At 34.9% G+C, this 17,324-nt stretch overlaps 1 protein-coding gene across 1 annotated transcript; it reads right to left on the bottom strand.

Annotated features, from left to right (window-relative positions):
- Positions 1 to 1,561: 1,561 nt before the first annotated feature.
- LOC133880198 (chloroplast envelope quinone oxidoreductase homolog) lies at positions 1,562 to 6,575 on the bottom strand. The gene is made up of 4 exons (XM_062319100.1): positions 6,388 to 6,575; positions 4,920 to 5,061; positions 4,048 to 4,139; positions 1,562 to 2,395 (listed from the first exon to the last, which is right to left on the bottom strand). Exons 1-4 carry the CDS (start codon positions 6,451 to 6,453, stop codon positions 1,703 to 1,705), a joined length of 993 nt encoding a protein of 330 aa, XP_062175084.1. The 5' UTR covers positions 6,454 to 6,575; the 3' UTR covers positions 1,562 to 1,702.
- Between the last annotated feature and the right edge of the window lie 10,749 nt (positions 6,576 to 17,324).

The raw sequence follows: 17,324 nt of genomic DNA, 5'->3' as shown, positions 1-17,324 counted from the left end.
AAAAAATTATTGTAAGGTCTTTGTGGTAAACTAAAATTACGAATCACTCCCTAAAGTCGTTTTCCGTCAATAAAATTAACAGAATCAAATTTATTTAAGGTTACATATATTAATAACAACATTATTTAATCTTGCATATAGATTTAGATAGTAATCCAAAACGTTGATTATCTCATATGCAGATAGCAGATAATAACCGCATTTAATAACTATAATAATCACGCGGATGCGGACAGTAATCTCAAGATACGGATACAAAAAATGATAACTGCATTATGCGGATACGAATATTGATAATAACTACATTGGCCTTGTTTGGCAAAGCACTGTACTGAACATAATAGTGGGTTGTTAATTTTGGAGTTAATAAAAAGTGATAAATGTGATATAAAGTAAAAAAAAAAAAAAAAAATTGATATAGAAAATTGAAAAAATTTTGTATTATAGTAATTTTTTTTTTGAATAATAATAAAAATTATTGATATAATATAAAAAAAAAATTAGAATATTTTGATGTGGATTGCTTTTTAAAAATGTAAAAATAAAGTGCATTTTTCTTTTTGTTGTTGTCGTGTTGTTTGACAAACAAGGCCATTATGCGGATGAGGACCACAAGCCCATGGGGCACTGATTTCGATGGTGTTTCCCCGAGCCAGGCCGACCGGTCCTACACCGGCCGCACCTCGTCTCAGTCGCCTCTACACCCTGCATATCAGTTTTGTTCCAGTGGTGCGAGAGAAAAGCACCCACGCGTGCTTGTTTGGCTCAGAAGGAAAAGAACCAAAAAAAGTAAAAAAAAGTGTGATTCGGTAAAGGCTATTCAGTAAGTCAAAAAGAAAGAAAGAGACTTCGTCAAAAGCAAGAGGCATGATCAACACGTGTTTTGCTTCCAAAGAATAACATTTTTCGGCGCCAAAAAAAAAAGAAAAAAAAGTCAGACAAGCAAAGCAATCTTTCACAAGGGGAGAATGATGCAAAATAAGGAAGGAATTCAGATCCAGTATTATTTTGTAATTGTTTTTAGTATTTAATTTATATTTTAAAAGTCAATATGCAATAATGGGTTGAGCTCAAAAGTCAGTCAAATTAAGCTTAAGGGCTTGTTTGACAAGGGTAATAAAATTTTCCCTTCCCCTCTTCACTTATCCCCAAAACAATCAACTTCAAAACAGTCTAACTTTATATCTTATTAATAATTTTTTATTATTATTTAAATAAAAAAAATTAACAACAAAACAAAACTTTTTAACTTTTTCTATCACTTTCAACTTCCATTACCAATTTCCCTTCCCTTACCGAACAAGGCCTAAGTGTCTTAGTCTATTTAAGCATATTTTTCGACTGTAATAGACAAACTATGATTAAGAATAAACAAACTCTCGCTCTTCTTTTGTGGTAAGACTTTATATCCTTGATGTGACACCAGATTTGTCCGATTGGTGAGATGCCAATCCTTAATCGTTCTTTTGTTCTTGATCCGTGCTGCAGTTTTGGGGGGTTCTATCTAAATTTTACATAGAATGCATGTATACATAAACATATGTGAATGCTGTAACAAAGATTAGAGCTACAATAAACACACAGCATAATATTGATGATTTACAATATCAGGTCTAATGTCTCAGATTTACTTTATGTACGAGTAAGATACAACCTCCTCATTTAAGTATATTGGAATCTAACAATTCCAAGCATATTATATCTAGAAAGGCTCCACGATGATCTTCCCAGTAGCATGGCCATCAATACTCTTAGCCCAAGCATCTTCAGCCTTGCTCAGAGAATGCTTCGAGTCAATTACAGTCTTAAGTTTACCTTCCTTCACCAACTTAACAAGATAATCTAGTTTTTCACTGTTGACATTTGCCAGTACTGGCACAAGCTGCTTCTTGGAGAAGGTAATTTTCTTTAGAGCAAAAGTCATCATGGAACTTGCGCTGGGAGTTAAATCTAACACCTTTCCATTCTCACTCAGATTTGGCTCAAAAGTTGACCAAGGAATGCCAGTTGCACAGTGGATCACAAAGTCATACTTTTTACCAGACGGGCTCTTCAGAGCTGCCCCGTCCGGAGTCTTGTAGTCGAGAACCTCATCGGCTCCTAAGCTCTTGACAAACTCAATGTTGCGTGCCCCACAAGTGGCGGTCACATGTGTGTTTCCAAGCTTTGCCAGTTGAACCGCGTAGTGACCCACACCACCTGAGGCAGCAGTGATCAAAATGTTTGCCTGCTGACCACTTCCATCAAGCTTGATCCCAGCAGATTGGGTGAGCGACTGGTGAGCTGTAACACCAGCAATGGGTAAGCCTGCACCTTCAGCTGCTGAAACTTCAGCTGGCCTAGCAACTGTCAGCTTCTCCTTAGACACAGCAAACTCAGCTAGTCCACCTCCATCCTGTCAATATATAACAAGAATGGAGAGAACAAAAAATATAGGTTATATTAATAACTAATGCCTGAGTATTATCACACAACTGAAACATCCAGTAACCATAAATTCAGCACATCTAGACTTGCTACAAGCAATTGTCCAACCGAATGTGAAAAATCATGCCACATCTTATCTAAAGCCAGGAAGGAATGTCAAATATTGGCAAGGTTATGAGTCAGACCTGGAGAGTGCTAGATAAGCACTGCCTGTACACCAAATTAAGGAGGAACTTTTCAAGCACGAATCCATTCAAGGGATGTCTAGGCCAACTTTGTTACAAACCAGAGTTACCAGAATGCATTACTAACCTAGTGAGATCAAGGATTGCTTGATTCTAAATGTGGTGGAGTTTCATTGCAGTATACTAATTCTGGATATCACCAAATTTTATACTTTTTCTTCTCTCACATAACCTTTATGAAATGCAAAATAGTTATTCTTAAATAGGATTTAAAATTTTCAATAATACGAGGCCCAATTAGGAGTACGAGCTAATAACTACCTCATAATATTCTAACTTCTACTAAAAAGTCTGTAAAAGTTGTATATAAGCCTAACTCCCATCAATTTACATGCAGGGGTAAGTGGTGTACACTCCCTGTTCCTGTTCCATGTACCACAATGATACGTTGTAATTCTTACTTACAGCCTCATATGTCTTGTATAGTGGGAGGTTCAAAACGTGATTTTTTTATAGAAAAAAAAAAAAAGAAGAAGGTATTTTATAACAAAAAAGGCCATAGTCAGGGTCTGATTACCCCCAAATCTTTATTGCTTGGCTTGGAGATCAAACTAAAGGCAATAAGAGAGAGATAGAGAGAGATGAATAAACCCAGTGTCACTACAGCAATTAACAAACTAGAAGCAGAAAAGTGATGGCCATGGAAAAAGAAGAAGAAGCAGAAAGCAAAGGAGAACAATGGCTTCTCACAAGGTCAAACCTCTAAATGATTTGCATCCATGACTACTTATTGCAGTGAGTTAGACGGGGAGTATTTCATATAAGTACCATTGAGTAAATTATTTTAATGTATGAATAACACAATATTTGACGATGAATTGTTGTCACCACCGGTATGCATATCCAACAGCTGCAAAAATTGGCCCTGCCACCATTTGCCACCCTGTTAATGTTATGCAGCACCAAGTGGGGTCTAGGAGCATGCAAATAAGCAAGCTAATTTCCAAAATGTTCTCTGATCTTTACACAAAACAACAGCATGGGACGAATTTCTAAATATCACAAAGGGCTTGAATCTGTTACAGTTGTCCAAATTGTACCACTCAGGTGAGGAGAGTTCAGGAGCTATTGAGGTAGAACTTTATTGAGGAGAAGATCTCTTTTGATATATATATTTCTCCCAAGAGTGATTCTCTTTTCTTTTTTTTTTTTTTTTTTTTTTTTTTTTTTTTTTTTCGTCTTACCTACACAGAATTTGCGACAAAAGAAGGGGAAAAATAAGTTCATTGACACTGTAGGAAACTAATCGTTCCTTTTCCCCAATCACCCAAATCTTTTCGATAACATGATCATGCTTCCTCAGAAGTGAAGAGAACAAATATTCAAATCATTTGAGGAGAGGTAAAAGGGAAAAAGAATAAAAATGAGTACTCACAGCATGGCCAAGACAGGCTACAACTTTGTCACCAGCTTTGAAATTTTTGACTCCTGGTCCAACCTCTACAACCTCTCCTGCCACATCAGTACCTTTTCCAACAACAAACATGTTCAGCCAAAAGGGAAAAATGCAACACTTACAAAAAATTTACAACATGCAAGCAACAGTGAGAAATTCAGTCCAATAGGTATATCACCTAGTTACTCATGTGTCAATGTAGTAATATTAGTTTTATTTGACGTTTGGAATGCCATCAAATCTATCAGTACCATGTGAATGACACGCTCCTATCAAATACTATTGAGTAATTCTTCATTATGTCAAATTGAGTAGCCTAAACCAGCCCAATCACCCATAGTTAAAGAAATGAGGGAAAAAGATATATTTTCAATAGCTTACAAAAACAATATGAAGAGAAAAAGATGTGTAACGAAAATCATACACAAGTAATGTTAAAGACATCATAGCATAGTGCTGCAAGGATGACATTTGGAACAGAGGGGAAGAGCTCAACATTCAATCCTTACTAGTAAAGGAGAAAAGAGGACAAGTTTTCCGTTGGTACCTACTTGCAATTGTGGTATTCCAGAATCATGGATATTTATCTTTGTAATTAATTAATGAATGACCATTAAAGGAGCATCCAGAAGTGAGTTCCATCCTGTTTAACTTCAATAGGGCATCAAAATTTGTTAAATAGTAGCTGCCTGAGACTTCAAAATAATAACAGTAATCAAAATTTGACTTATGGCTTAATTTAGTTAACAAAAGTCAATGAGATCTACGTATTAAAATGTGTTCCCTAGCTAGGTAAAGGAAGGTGTTGCAAAAATTTCTGTTGATAGAAACAATAAGCAATAAAGAATTACCAGGTATATGAGGGAACTTGCGAGGTAGAAAAAACCGCAACACGCCTTTCTGAATTTTCCAATCCATCGGATTTATACTAGTTGCTTCCAGTTTTAGCAAGAGTTCATCCTTCTTCGGAGTGGGGACTGGAACTTCAACATGCTGCAAGAAACATGAAAGTTACAATACTTCTGAAATTTCAATGGCTTTTGATGCTATAGCTCTGCACAGGAAGCAGCAAATGCAAATAAACTGTTCACATACATACAACCAAAAACCTAGTTTAACAATTCAACTCTAACTTGAAACTTTTGGACTGTTTTCTTAAGTTCAAAAGGCACAGTTAGATGATAATTGCTCTCCTTTCCCTCGAAAAACTTCAGCATCAAATAATGTTATGGAAAAGCTCAAGATTCTGTTGTGAATAACATTTATCAAGTCCTTGCCTTTACAGAGTGTCTTTCTGCTTGCTTCTCTATACTATAAACACGAATCCTGAGGCTACTAGGCAACTATCAAGCAAAATTTGCCACTCAGCCTCATGTTTAAAACCGGGAAAAAAAAAGTTACATCAGTGTGTGTTCTTTCCATATACTTGTTCAATGAGAGGGGTGCTCAAGAAAAAATAAAATTCCAAAATAATCAACAAAAGATTGGTCAAATCCCCAAAACTGGTGACTAAAAAGCGAACCATTTTACTCACCTTCAATAGGTACCAGAGTTCAGATCAGCAGTGTAGACAATGTGAGAAATGGAATAGTAGAAAAGCATGAAGGAAACGGAAACAATGAACTAGTCATGAAAAGAGAAGAAAGCAAAGGGTAACAGGAATGAATGATGTTAATCTATGCCGCAGGAAAGATTAAGTTGAAAATCAGATAGCTAGAGTAATCCTAAACTGAAAACTCAAATAAAATTATGGATAAAAAACATCATATATGCCACAACTGCTTCTATACTAGTACACCAATTTAACATTTATGCAAGTGCACCCAGATTATTGTTTAATAAATCATGTCATAAGACTATTTGAGCCCCTGCTCTTATCAAAAGGCCACAGATTAATCATTTGGCACTAAGCACCAACCATGCTCATAATCAAGCTTGCACGAAGTCTATGATTAATCATTCCAAGACCAAGGCTTCTAAAGAAGACAAAGAAGAATGGAGTACTAAAGAGGTAGATGCACACAATAAAATTGTCAAAATTACATTATAATAGCAAGATGGAATTTCATTAGCGAAAGCTTCACAACCCCCCAATTTATGGTTAGAACTGCAACCAAATAAAGGTTGGCAGTTTATATATGAACTTGCACGAATCATTGATTACGTTTATGTCAAACTCTTTATGCATATAGAAAATTAAAAAAAATAATAATAATATACCAAAAATTGTATCCGTGCTTCCTTTGCATGCGCTTTTTAATAAATTTGCGATTACTTAAAAAAAATGAAAAAATGAAAAAGAATAAACATGAAAATAACCTTCAAACCAGCTGCTCCTCCACCATGGCCATCGTACTGAACCGCATGCATAAGGTTTGCTGCCATACTCACAGATGCGAAAGTTAACGGTCTGTCTGTGCAGAGAGAAAGAAAAGATCTTATGTTAATGGGAAGTTCGTGGATTAGAACTGTAGACGACTAGACGGTGGAGCAAATAACTTTTAAGGATCGATTTGGTGGGCATTTTTAATTTTTTTTTAAAATCCTTTTATATATATATATAAAATAAGAAAACTGTAATAATAATAAAAAAAAATTAGAAACATATGTCGCTGCCACCTAAGTATGATCCGGCAGCCATCATGGCAGCTTTCATATCTTACTGCGGTCGTTGTGCAACTGCCAACTTTTTCTGATAAGCATGCACGCGTGTGGCCGTCGAACAAAGTGGTCGCCTCAATTGTCGGTTATAGAAGTGTTAAAGTGTTTCACATCGCTAAGGTTTTTATTATTTGGAAACTTTATAAGTCATGGTGTTCCCTCCTCTTTCAAAACGTCTTTTGAGAGTGTTATTGGGCACATGAACTTTTTACGTAGTATTAGAGCCATATGTTTCTTGTGATGATGGACATTTTCTTTTTGTTGTTGTCTACGTGTTTGACAATCAGTTGTCACATGTGAAGAGGCGTGTTAAAGTGTCCCACATCACTAAGATTTTATTTACCTAGACACTTTATGAGTCATGGTATCTCTTTCTCTTTCAGGGCGTCTTTTGAGAATGCGTAAGGCTTATAGACTTTTCCAAGATGCACTATAATTTTTTTTAAAACAATATTAATTTATATTTGAAAATATATATATTAGATTACTTTTTGAAAAATTACACTTTACTTTCCGAAGTGTCTACCCGGCAAATGGCGAAAATAGGTGGATAGACACCCTAATCTATCTCATGTTGGCAAAAAGTACCATCCATCCAAGTTGTTTGTCAGTTTGGATGGAAAGTTATGTGCTATGCAAGAGACTTTTTTTTTTTTTTGACCAAAACTTTCAAAAATGTCCTCAGGATAAAGTGTAAAAACAAAAAATAAAGGTTAAAAAAAAAAAAAAAAAAAGGCTTAAATACCAAAAGAAGAAGAAAATAAAAAGAAAAGAAATTGATATGTACCTCCGTCTAATTTCCGAACCACTCCAAAGGTCAAATCCTTAAATGATTTTTTTTAAAAATGTACTCTTCAAACCTTAATAAAAGAACTTATCCGATGCATTTGAGAAAATGACATGTTTTGAATCTTAATTAATAAAATCACAAAAGAAAAAAAATAATCGAGATGTACCTCCATCTAAATTTCGAACCACTCCAAAAAAGCCAAATCGTTAGATGATTTTTTAAAGAATGTACTCTTCAAATCTTAATAAAAGACCTTATCTGATGTGTTTGAGAAAATGACACGATTTGAATCTTAATTAATAAAATCACAAAAGATTAAAAAAAATAAAGGAAAGGGGGGAATACGGATGATTGTACGTACGGCTACGGCTAAGCAGATGGTAAACAAACACCTTCGATTCCTTGTAAACTTTTTGACCGTCGATCACGAGGGTTGCAAGCTCAAGAAACATACCTCGATCGGCAGGAAATTTCATGGCCGGCAGTCAGAAGAAAGACCCAGATGATGGCTTCAAACGTACGCGCGTACGTATGCGTTGAGTAAAAATCAAAAATCTCCACAATATTATACACCGAACCGCGCGCCATCGGCGACGTATTCAAATATGATTACTCAACAAGAAAAGGTTAAATGTCACTTTAATGTATTTTTTATTTTTTATTTTTAAATTAATATGAATCTTAAAATTATTATTAAATCAAAATTTAATAATAATTTATCATAAAGCCAATGATGATTTTAAGGGAATAAAATCTTCTCCTTTTCACTTGAAATTGAGAAAAGCAAGCCCCTTATTTTACAAGGAGTAAAATTGTCCAAAACCCAATGCCTAGAGTGGCCGGCGTCAAACATTGGGCTAGGAATTAGTCCTTTATTTTTTGACAAGGCAATCATTGCGCTCGGAAGATTTGGCTATCACCTTTGGTGGGATAGTCATTCAACAAACTAGGTACATTGCAGTCTATAGAGGACCGAGAGATACCCTAATCAAAAAAAAAAAAAATTGTCAAAAATATTGAAATAACAATTTTGCTTCTTGTAAAACAAGGGACCGACTCCTCTCCAGGATTCGTTTCAGATTTTAAGAGCAACATCAATTTTGAAGGACACAAATGAAACACGAGAGCGACATCATAAATTCAATAATAATTTTAAGGGACATAAAAAAAACATGGAGTGACATGTACATAAATAGATGAATGAATCATGCATCAGGATCCTTTTCAATTAATTTTTAACTAGAGAGGAACTGGTCCTTTATACTGAGGGGTACATTTATACTATAAAGGATCAACTCATCTCCCTTGTGTAAAATTATAAATATACCCCTGAATATAAAAAACCGGTCCCTTATCAGTTTCTCTCGCCTAGAGGATTCTGGTTCATGAGTCATGTGTTACGTTGTTGGTTGTCGCAGTTTCTTGTGATATTAATTAATAGTTTACCAAAAGGGACGTGTGAGGGTACGTAGTTGCAGACCTGTCGTGTTTTTTTTTTTTTTTTTTTTTAATTTTTTAATTTTAATTTTTTTTTTAATTTTTATAAAAAAATGGAATAGTATTTGCATGCGGGCATGAGTCGCTTTTAGTGGACAAATCTTTCTTCCAAACTTCTAGAATATAAGCAATTTTATCAGACCACCTTTCAAAGTAGCTAAATCAAACTTGCCTTATTTGGTAACAATTTTGAAAAGTATTTTTATGTTTTCAAAATCAAAAATATTAACAAAAAATTTTCAAAATATAAAACATTTTTTAAAATGGCTATGAAAAAAGTTTTTACTTTTATATTATATCATTTTTTTTTTACCAAAATTAAAAAGTACTCTTCAAAACCATTATCAAGCATGCATTTCCTATTACAAATCCAATTTAGGGGAAAATTCTGTGTGTTATAAATAGACTATTTTGTGCATGGTTCATTAGATTTTTAACAAAAATAATGTCACACATGGATATTTTTTAAATTTATATTAGGACTAAAAATGCGATTGTGGTTAGCAGTTATTGGTTAAAACCACTAATCACAACTGCTTAGATGGTTATCATAAATAAATAACCGCCTAGGCAAGTAGCAGTTATGAAAAAACTGACAACCGCTTAAAAAGAAAAAGAAAAAAAAAGAGGATAGACAAGAAGAAAGATGAGAAAAACCATGCCTATCTCCTTTCTTTTGAGCAAGCATGCATAGACACAAGCTTTGTCTTTTTATATATTACATGATTTCTCTATATTAAAATATTAGTGCTTATCACCAGAATTATTCCTAATAATTTCTTTAAAATAAACTACTTTTCATTAGGCATTATTACGGAGGCAACACACATTATCCTTGTAAAAACTCACGTTTACAATTCCAGAAACTAAACTGTTACCTAAGGCTTATTGCACAAATTGGTTTCGTAATGACTTTTTTACTAAGTTGTGGGCTTATACAGTTACTTCTCTTTTACTATAAAACACATTGGTGTTTTACAAATTAACAGGTTACCAGTTGGTAGGGTAAGAAATTCTCTAAGATGAAGATGCCAAGATGGTGACTCATAGTGTCAGGCTGAGTAGTTCGTAGTTCATTGTTATAGTAATATCTGTTTGAAGGCTCCATCCCCGTTGTTGTGCCACCTTTCTCTTCATTCTACACATCCTCTAGCTGTGTACACCTACACTAATAGTGACACTTCAGAGAGGTTCTTCACAATGTGCACCACCGCGTCCCACAATAGAGGTGCTTCCATGAAAAAATTCCACCGAAAATTTGAGGAGAGGAGCTTAGGAGAGGCACTGTAATGAGATAAAAAGAGAGATGCTGATGCATAATAAGAAATATTTCGTCTTTAAATTTATTACACCCGGTGTTATTTTGTAATCGTTATTAGTATTTAATTTATGTTTTAAGAGTCGGTATGTAATAATGGATTTGCCCAAAAGTCGGTCACAATAGGGTTAATTAGGGTTAGGGTTCAATGTTTTATTCTATTTAAGCATATTTTTCGATTGTAATAGACAGACCATGATTCAGACTATGATTAAGGATAAACAATTATTTTGTTTTCAAGAGTTGTGATTGTTCTTCTTTTGTGGTGAGACTTTACATTCCTGGTGCGACACCAGATTTATCGGGTTGGTGAATATAATCACAAAAAAAAAGAGAGAAAAATTATAATTTAGTCCTTCAAACTATCAACCGTTTTGCAAGTAGCTCCACGAACTGCCAACACTTAGACTCTAGCCCCCAAACTATCAAAAAGTTTTAAAAGACCCATTTTGTCGAAATATGTCTATAATACTCCTGTCACGTGTCATTTTTCAATTCAAAAATAAAAAATAAAAAATAAATAAAATATACCTTCGGAGGAAATTTCATAGCCGGCAGTCAGAAGAAAGACTCGGATGATGGCTTGAAACGTACGTAGCGTATTCAAATATGATTACTTAGCAATAAATTAATGATGAATGAATGAATCATGTGTTACGTTGTTTGTTGTCGCAGTTTCTTGTGATATTAATTAATCGTGTATATATATATATATATATATATATATATTAAAAGAGGAAGAAATATATTTCAATTAATATATATTTGGTAAACATATTGCTTGGAGAAGTTCTAGCTCCCTTATTTAACTTTATTTACAAATTAAAGCTGATAAGAATTCGTTTAGCGTTTTGCGATTTTGTAGGCCACTAGTTTGTTCTAAACAAAATTGTTAAAAGTGAATTTGAAAAAAAAAAAAAAAATGTGATTCAAAAATGTTAAAAATTTATTTTTTTAATCGTAAGTAAGGATCGGCATACTATTTTAAAACCGCACAAGTTTGAAGGTCGAACAACAATTTTAAAGGCTGAACCACAATTTTATTAGATGTAGGTTTTAAAATAGCTAAACCAAGTTGGCCTTATTTGGTAACAATTTTGAAAAGTATTTTTTTTATGCTTAATTAATTATTTTAGATAAAAATATAGAGAAATTATTGTGAATGTTAGAGCTGGAATAAGAATAACTCGATCTAAACGTCATATTCATGTCTCTTTTGTATTGCCTAAATTTTGTTTAAGACTTATCTCCTGTCTTGAAAAGGTTTGTTGGCTTTTGGATTACTTGAATTTTGGTTAAGACTTGTCTCCTGTCTTTTGAGGTTCTATTATAGTCTTCAAGTAATTTATAGGTTGCCATCTAACGTTCCATAGTGAAAATGATGAATAGATAAGCTTCATACACGCTGAAAAATAGTTGAGGTGTCCAAAAATTAGATGCTTTTAGACCGCCATCGAATGTTCGATAGCGAAGACTGATTGTTCGGAGTAGTTAATTTTTAACGTTCGAAGTTGGATGTCAAATGATTTATAGATGACAACTATCTTTGATCGTTCGATGTCGCACTCGATCGTTCTATAACCCTAATTTTCTTTTAAAATATTTGTTTTGTTGAATTACTTTTTCGAATGCTTTTCTAGGGGTATAATATCTCAAGTATTTATTGGAAATTCTTTGCTCATAAATAATAGGATTTAAAGGTTTTGTGTTTTGTAAATTACTATTATTATTTTTAACAAAATTAGGGCTAGGTATCTAGACAGGGTGTTACATCTTAGTACTCTGAACCACCCATTAGTGTTTTGCACGTAAAAAAAATTGTAAATATTTTTTATATTTTCATTAAATCATATTAATTAACCTATAAAAATTAATTTCCATTCATAATATATATATATATATATATATATATATATATATATATATATATATATATTAAAAAAAAAACCTAAAAATTTGAGTTTCAACGGAGGTCTAGCAATTTGACAGGTAGAAGCTTAAACTTGAAAAATGAATTATGATTTTAAAAAAAATGAAGTAATTTTACTAAAATTAAATAAGGTTTTCCTGGTCAACCAAAAAGTTTTTGGTTTGACCACGATTTTCCGTCGTACCAAATATCGAAAAATAAAAAAAATGTTTTCCAGAAAACATTTTAAGTTGAAAACAAATGGAGCCTAATTCTATTTAATACACTTATGTACATCTGCTTAACACAATCTAGCTTGTTATAACATCATGAACTGTTCACATAGAATAATGTACGAGATTGGATGAGATAATCAATACTTTTTATTGTCTACTTCCTTTCTATAATACTTAATATTGTTTACTTGTTTCCTTTCTGTAATTAGATTCAAAAATTGAACATCAAGGAAAGAATGAGATATTTTACAAAATCTGATGTACATATCCGTCACACTAGAACTTCTCCCAGCTCCTCCTGAGCAACATAAGATTAACATTATAAGTATAATATATTGAAGATCTTAATAAAGTCATCATTTTGTTGCTGTCAAAAGATCTATAATTGAGATCAAATTGTGATATTAAAAGTCACATCATTATTAGAGGGACACAAAAAGGACATGAATATAATGTTTAGAGTTACTCTTATTCCGTCTCTAACTTTCACAATAACTTCTCTATATTTTGTGCGTGCATGGTTCATTAGATATTTAATAAAAATAATGTCACACTTGGATATTTTTAAAATTTATATTAGGGTTGAAAATGAGGTTGTGGTACAGTTACCAGTTAGCGGTTATTGGCTAAAACCGTTAACTGCAACCGCTTAGACTGTTATTAGAAATAAACAACCGCCTCCGCAAACTCCTAACCACTTATTTAAAAAAAAAAAAAGAAAAAAAAAAAAGAAAAAAAAGGAGGAAAGACAAGAAGAAAGACGAGAAATTAAAACCATGCCTATCTCTCCTTTGTCTTTTTTTTTTTTTTTTTTTCCTCAGCAGAGATCTTTTTTTGACTCAGAATTTGCTTTTTATGGGTTTGAGGTACACAAAAAGACAATACACCAGGAGTTCATCAAAAGCCACAAACGCAACCCTTAGTGATGGGCCAGAGGGAACGCTTGAGAGAGAGAGAGAGAGAGAGTGAGAGTGAGAGTGAGAGATGAGAGCGGTTATAATCACTACCCGCATTTTTTAAAACCATTAACCGTTCAGGCAGTTAGCGGGTTTTTTGAACCGCTTTTAAAGATGGTTAGTAGTTATAAATCGTCCACCTTTTCAAATTTTGGCCCTAATTTATATGAGAGGTTTTTGTGCTTTGCCTCAATTATTTTATGAACATCTCATTAATAATTTTTTTTTTAAAAGTAACAGCATGCATTTTTTTTTTCTTTTTTAATAGATGAGAAGAAGAAAAGAAAAGGATGATAAGGGGGAATCCTTCTCATTATTAGAAAAATGTCCAATAAAGAAAAGAGAAAATACTCATGAAAAATATAGAGAGTGACTCTTTCGTTAAATTATGAGTGCGAAAATTAATGCTTCTATAAACCTTGGATGTCAATTAGCCAAAGAACGATTATTTGTTTATTAATAACGTCTCAAAATGTTCATATATATATATATATATATATATATATATATATTAAAAGATTTATCTGAATTGTATTTCAACCGTGATTTTCACTGGTTGCTAGCACTTGTATATATAGAGAACCTGATTACAAAAGTTTGAGATAGAGAAGGTTTCTATCTAGGAGAGTTTACATAGAAATAGGATTACACTAAAGGATAGGTTTAATTTTAAACCTATTATGATCTAAACAAATATAACCGGTTAGAGTTCTAGTCTAAGTCTAACCGGTTTGTTTACAATTCAAACTTTAGAAGTTATCTCTTATCTTCGGTTGAAGATAAGAGACCTTTAGCGCTCGGACTCTTTGACAAGAGTCCGAGTGCTTTAACATCCCCCCTCAAGGTCAACGGGGAAGCTTGCACGTTGAGCTTGGAGCAAAACCATGGAAACCGATTTGAAGCAACCGGTTTGGTTAAAACATCAGCTATTTGTTCTTTGCTGGGGATGAACAGAATTTGTAGAGTCATGGCAGCAACATGATCCCTAACAAAGTGGAAATCAATTTCCACATGTTTGGTTCTAGCATGGAAAACTGGATTGGCAGCCAAGTATGTGGCTCCAATATTATCACACCATAACTTTGGAGGAGAAGAAAGATGGACATCAAGATCTCGAAGAAGGTATTGAATCCATAGCAGTTCGGCATTGGCATTGGCATTGGCAACAGACTTATACTCAGCTTCTGTACTCGATCTGGACACTGTCGGGTGTTTCTTAAAACTCCAAGAAATCAGGTTGGATCCCAAAAATACACAATAGCCGCCAGTAGATTTTCGATCATCGGGGCATCCGGCCCAATCCGCATCGGAAAAGACTTCAAGAGTAGATGTATTCGACCGAGTGAGCAGAAGACCATGAGAGACCGTGTGCTTTAGATAGCGTAGTATCCGTTTGACAGCTTGCCAATGAAGTTTAGTGGGCTTGTGCATAAATTGACATACTCGGTTTACTGCAAAGGTCAAGTCTGGGCGTGTGAGAGATAAATATTGCAAAGATCCCACGGTACTACGATAGAGCAAAGGATCGTCCATAGAATCACCATTAAATGCTGAGAGAGAACTTGAAGAAGACATTGGAGATGAAATTGGCTTAGCTTCCAGCATATTGGTACGGTTGAGGAGATCAAGTATGTAGCGTCTTTGAGAAAGTAAGAGACCAGATTTCAGTGGAACAACTTCCACACCGAGGAAGTAGTTGAGCTTGCCAAGATCTTTGACTGCAAACGAGACCCGAAGCTGCTGCAAAAGATCAGAAATAGCTGCTGGAACAGAGGCAGTGATGATGATATCATCAACATAGACCAAAACAAACATAGTTAATGATGTAGTCCGTAAAATAAAAAGAGATGAATCTGCCTTAGAACTCGTAAAACCCAGATCATATAGTTTGGTGCTCAGTCGGGCAAACCAGGCCCGTGGGGCTTGTTTCAAGCCATAGAGTGCTTTTTGTAGTTTGCAAACATGAGTCGGTAGACTTGGATGAGAGAATCTGGGTGGCTGAGACATATAGACTTCTTCATCGAGAAAACCATGTAAAAAGGCGTTTTGAACGTCAATTTGACGCATATCCCAGCCGCGAGAGTAAGCCAAAGATAACACTGTCCGAATGGTTGTAGGTTTAACAACTGGGCTGAAAGTCTCCCCATAGTCTAGGCCAGCTTGTTGATGAAACCCTTTAGCTACAAGACGAGCTTTATGCCGTTCAATAGATCCATCCGCCTTTCTCTTAACTTTGAACACCCACTTGCAACCCACTAGATTTGTAGCTTGTTGAGGAGGAACTAGAGTCCAAGTCTGATTCTGAAGAAGGCATTAAATTCTGTCTGCATAGCTTGTCTCCATTCGGGTATTTTGACAGCATTGGAATAGCAAGTAGGTTCGGCAAATTCAGAATCTTGTACAGCTAGTAAATCCCGAGATATAGGATATCTGATTCTGCCATCTGTGAAGACTCGTGGGAGCACAACTTGATTCTGTGCACGGGTGACCATAGGGTGAATTCGGGTGGGAGCAGGACAGGGAGTGGGAGATAGGGAAATAGGTGAACTAGAGACCGAAGGAGATGCTGAGGAGCTAGAGGAAATACTGGATGGGGAAGAAGCAGAACCAGAAGTAGGAGAGACAGCACTGGAAGTAGGAGTGGATGTTGTATACGAAAGTTGGACAGAATGCTTTGGCAAAGTTAATGAAGATGGTAAGACAGTACATGAGGGCTGGAACTCAGGTTTAGATACTGAGGAAGAAGAGGAAAATGGAAAGATTGACTCATGGAATACAACATCACGAGAGATATAGATACGACCAGTTGGAGGATGAAGACATTTATATCCTTTATGATTGCGGCTGTATCCTAAGAAAACACATTGCTGAGACCGGAAGTCAAATTTATGTTTATTATAAGGACGAAGGTTGGGAAAACATGCACAACCAAAGATTTTTAAAAACTTGTAATCGGGATTGCGATTAAAAAGTTTTTGAAAAGGAGAATTGTTTTGCAAAGTAGGTGTGGGAAGTCTATTAATGAGATAGCATGAAGTTTGGCAAGCCTTATCCCAGAGATATTTGGGAACATTACTTTCAGCAAGAAGAGCAAGTGTTGTATCGATGATATGTCGATGTTTGCGTTCGACACAACCTTGTTGTTGATGTGTGTGAGGACATGACACACGATGAATGATGCCAAGTTTATGAAAAAAGGTGTTGAGAGAACGAAATTCCCCACCCCAATCGGTTTGAACTTGTTGAATTTTAGTATTGAATAGACGTTCAACCATAAGAAGAAATTTACTGAAAACTGAGAAGACATCAGATTTGCATTGAATGGGAAACAACCAAGTGAATTTGCTGAAAGCATCAATAAATGTAACATAATATTTATTTCCATTGGATGAAACAACGGGGGAAGGACCCCAAACATCAGAAAATAAAAGTTCTAAAGGACGAGTGCAAATTGAACTAGATGTCGGAAAAGGAAGCTGGTGAGCTTTTGCTTGCTGGCAGGAAGCACAGGAAGCAGCCGACTTATTGGATGAAACTGGAAGGGAAAACTTGGATAGCACGTGCTTCACAGTGCGGAGAGCAGGATGGCCCAAGCGTTTGTGCCATTGGTCAGCAGAGGTCCTTTCACCAAGAAGAGCAGTAGGAGATGTGGAATTGGTGAGGGAGGGCATCAGCTGATAGAGACCATGCTTAAGAGGACCCTGGTGGAGGATGGACTTGGTTCGGCAGTCCTTGATAACAAAAAACGAAGAATGAAACTCAAAAAATACAGAATTGTCATGAGCAAATTTACTGACAGAGAGCAAATTTTTGCATATAGAAGGGACATGAAGTAAATTTTTAAGAACAAAGGAACGACGTGGACAAGAGATACGTGCAGAACCTATAT

Source organism: Alnus glutinosa, chromosome 10 (assembly GCF_958979055.1).
Source record: "Alnus glutinosa chromosome 10, dhAlnGlut1.1, whole genome shotgun sequence".
NCBI classification, from domain to species: Eukaryota; Viridiplantae; Streptophyta; class Magnoliopsida; order Fagales; family Betulaceae; genus Alnus; species Alnus glutinosa.
Note: the sequence above shows the minus strand (reverse complement) of the source record. Positions and strands in the feature narration are given on the sequence as shown.